Source organism: Amblyomma maculatum, chromosome 2 (assembly GCF_055883805.1).
Source record: "Amblyomma maculatum isolate TAMU_Amacu chromosome 2, ASM5588380v1, whole genome shotgun sequence".
NCBI classification, from domain to species: Eukaryota; Metazoa; Arthropoda; class Arachnida; order Ixodida; family Ixodidae; genus Amblyomma; species Amblyomma maculatum.
The window spans coordinates 93,177,934-93,181,923 of NC_139345.1; the positions used below are offsets into that span (position 1 = coordinate 93,177,934).

Consider the following 3,990-nt stretch of genomic DNA (forward strand, 5'->3'; position numbering starts at 1 on the left):
TTCTTGCTTTTTTGTTATTGCAAGTAAAGAAAGGCTATATTGAAAGCGCGAAGCTAGGTGTGCTGCACAGCTGAACGTCACTCATTACTACAAAAGAAAAAACAGTGCATTGCATCAGTGGATACGATCACACGGGGACACATACAACGGAACTGCAGGAATAACACTACAACTGCAACAAATTTTATCTAAAGCAAATAACACAACTTAGTCACATGAGATGTTAAGTCAAAATAGTAATTTGTCCTAAACCAATAGGTACTTCTTAAGCATGACCACTCAAATCACCCGCGAAAAGTTTGCCAAACTTGTAAAATAGCCACTAAAGATACTTCAAGTGTGGAGCTGAAATACTGTGCATGCTTCCTGTGTGATTCGCACTGTTTCAGCAATAGCTTTTAGAAACGTTTGGCGCCGCACACACGTATATTAAAGAAAGACATAAAAGATAGCACGCTAGGATCTTCCCAGTTTTTTTCGCACGGATAATCGCGGCATAACAAACTTAAATTCGCTTTCTCTCGTTTTTTCAATATTTTTACGTTTGTTCGAATAAAGAGCGAAGAGGACCAGCGTGTTCGCATCGCTGCAGCGGTCGCACTCAGAAAACGCACTTTCTGCGCGGGTTCATGTAGGAGCCACGACGGCACTGGAATGCCCTGCTAAAGCTCACAGACTGCCGCAACGGTGCGTTGACACGATACGCGGCGTGCGCTCGGCGTCCATGGCGTAGTAGCTGGTCCTCGTAAGGGGCATCGTATCTCTCGCAGCGACTGAGTGCAAAGTGCAAGAAGAACAGCTGCTCGCTGCTGAATGGAAGCCCCGGCAGCGTTCCCTCGCTACCACCATTACGGATGAGTCGCCCGTGGGCACGGAAAGCTGCCGCCACCGCCAACAGGTCCCTAAGGTCCTCTCGTCCCGTGCCGTTGGAAGAGAAGGGCACCGATGTAGTTTCGGTCATGGTTGCCCTCTCCTCCCGCAAGCAGTACTCGGTGGCGGCGAAGCGATTGTGCAGGTCCGTGTAGTTTGAGCGTAGCTCCATAGCGACGTCCCTGAACACGTCAAGATAAGCAGCGCTCAACTGGAGAAGCATGCGTGGCAGGTGGTACTCCCAGAAGGCCTCCTGTCGAAACACTTGATCCAAGGCGCCCAACGGCACGAACAGCGTGCTTCCATCCAACACGCGACTATCGGTTTCGAACAGGTCCTCCGGGAAATCTGGGAAGGGGCGCCTGCTAGGACCCAGGCGACGGTGCTGACGCTGTGCCACCATCTTGAGGAAGATTTCGACCGCCGACAGGTCACCCGAAGAGCAGCCGAAAGAGCGACACTGAGATGTGCGGAAGGCAAACTTTCTCCATTCACCTGGCGCGAAGAATGCCGTTTTTAACATTCTGAAGCGCCGTTCCAGCTTACTCAAGAAGGACGACGTTACCCAGGACATCTCGCCCAGGAACTCGAGCGTGTTCTTCTTAGTGTGCTCCGCCAGGCTTCTCAATACAGGTTCGTTGTCGTCCTGCTTTATCTTGGCGGCCACGAGAAAAGCGGCTAGTCCCGGTTCGGCCTTTGCCGCCATCTTGGCACAGGCGTGGCTACGGCGCTCGCTCCAACCATCCTCCCAGCCAACCACTTGGGCGACGGCCACGTCGCTTATCTTGCGGAAGCGCTTTCCTGGAAGCATCGGCGCGTAAGCCAACGCCAGACGGAAAGCCAGGTAGTTAAGCGCCACCGCCGGCTTTGTGGCAGACATAAGGCCCAAGAATACAACGCCGAGCCGATTCTCTTCCAGCGTCACCTTCGTATCAGTCGTCACAATACGAATGCCGAAAAGGGCATTCGCCAAGAATTCGGCCCAGTTCCATTCGGTAGTTGACACAAGCTCCTTGACAGTCATGGTCACGAACTGCTCTGTCGGTGCGCTGAGCACGGTCACGAGCTCTTGCTCGAAATCGAAGAGCTCCGGCATTGGCATTCGAGCAACTCGCCGAGCGGCTTCATTGTACCAGCCTCGGTGCGCGTTGGGTAGGTAAGTGAAATCTGGGAACAGCGTGCGCGGAGCTTGAAGCTTGACGCTGCTCTTACTTGTGATGCGAATATGCACGAGCGGCGAGACACCGGTGACACGAAGCAACCTTCCGGCAGCTGCAGACGCCCGGCGGCCGTCGCTACCTGTGTAAGGAAATCCTGACAGGCCTACGCTGTCCAGTATCTTTTGAAAGTCCATTGCTTCTCTTCTCGCCGCAGACATGTGCCGACAGGAGTCGTACAAGTCGAACAAGGGACGACTGCTTGTGTCTTCAGTTCCAGCGTCAAACAAAGCCGTTAGTTGGGACTCCAGCTCCCGCGCGCTCCTGACGGCCTCAGAGTAGACCGCCTCGCCTTGAAAGCGGAAGGAGGAGCTCCAGTTGGCGCAGACGTAGTCGTAGAAATTGTCACAGGGGTCGCTTTCTTCAAGTGAGTCGGAAACGTACCTGCGAGCACACAGGCGTAAGACAATGTGTGCATCAGCGCTATGTGAGCACTGAGCTGCATACCTCAAAAAACACGTCGACGCCTCTTACTCTTGCATTATTTATGCTTAACTGTAGACTCCCCTTGCTTCCTTCGCAACTGCATTTTCCCTAAAGCTGTCTGTTTTTAATATTGTGTTGAAGAGCATATTTTTTTTCTTGGTAAATTGGTTTCGGGAAGACATTGCGTAATATAGACAGGAGAACTCCAAGCACCCCTCACTCAAATACCCTGCTCTTTACGGGTCATTTTGGTCATGAATTTGTACTTATCTTCGGCCGCATCACTCATTCACGCAACAATAGCAACCTTAGCTGCCACGAGTGGAATCAAAAACTTTCTCATCGCTGTAGACATAGCAGCATAGCGCAGACTGAGCGGTGTAGAAGCGTCTAGAAACTTGACCCACACAAACAGGAGGACGCACTTCTCAATATCAAAATAGAAAATGCAACTGACATTTGTGGAAAAACTGTTATACTATCAAATGAGAGCAAGGTCTCTCACTACAAATCCCAGCCCATGTCTGCAGGCGGCAAGCGTACAGTTCACAGACGCACCAGAGACGGATCGGGAACTAAGCATTCCAACGGCTGTGCTACTTAGTAGATTCGTTTCCTGAATTACCACTTATTTCAGAAGTCTCATCTCATTAAGTGGTAGCAAGTTGCATGTTGGCTGATTAAAATAGCTATCAATAAAAAAAGCTCTCATCGAGCGGCACCTGGCAAGCTGGTGACAGGTTTCACTGACGCAGCTGGAGACGACGTCACGGCGTCCGGGCACCAACCCTGGCGGCGAGGCAGCGCCGCTGTCATCGTCGCCGCGTCCAGCAGCTCGACTGTCGCGACCCATTATTCGGTTGACAGCCAGCGAAAAGCCGATGGCCAGAGCGACCAGCCCCAGGCCACTGCAGACCACGCACAGACGCCAGCGCAGGGAATGACGAAGCGGCGGAACCACGGAAGTAGCTGTCGGTGTCAACGCAGAAGGAGTCGCAGGTAAACGGCTGCCGATGGCGGACATCTTTTCCTCTCCTTCTTCTTCTTGTACCTGAATGTCGCGCACTAGTCGGCCCACCACTGCCACTTTTTCATCTACTTCGCCGCCTCATTCTTGTCGGAATTAACTATAACCGGTTCTGAGTGAAGGACTCCAGTTACCCAGCAATTTCACAAGTTTGTAGAGAGCGTTTGCTTTCGAAGAGCTAAAATACAACTCATTATAAATTTGGCGTTGTTATGCAGGTAAATTTGAGTCAGGTTGTTAGCCACGCTCCGTGATGAAGATTTAAATTGTGACCCCCTTTATGCCACCTAGTGAGAAAAAAGATGCCCTTAAGAGTGCCCTCCGCACCCCTTTGATTCATTAATCCGACAGCGAGAACAGGAGGTAAGTAAAAAAAAAAAAAGTGGGAAGACACTACCCCTTTAAGTATATGACGACATTAAGTAAAGCGAGCGCTTAGTTGGTCTCCTA

General features: G+C 51.3%; 1 protein-coding gene across 1 annotated transcript; it reads right to left on the bottom strand.

Moving 5' to 3' along the window:
- Window positions 1-601: 601 nt before the first annotated feature.
- LOC146199270 (neprilysin-1-like) lies at window positions 602-3,537 on the bottom strand. The gene is made up of 2 exons (XM_084592087.1): window positions 3,236-3,537; window positions 602-2,471 (listed from the first exon to the last, which is right to left on the bottom strand). The coding sequence occupies exons 1-2, from the start codon at window positions 3,535-3,537 to the stop codon at window positions 602-604; spliced, it is 2,172 nt and encodes a 723-aa protein (XP_084448213.1).
- Window positions 3,538-3,990: the final 453 nt, after the last annotated feature.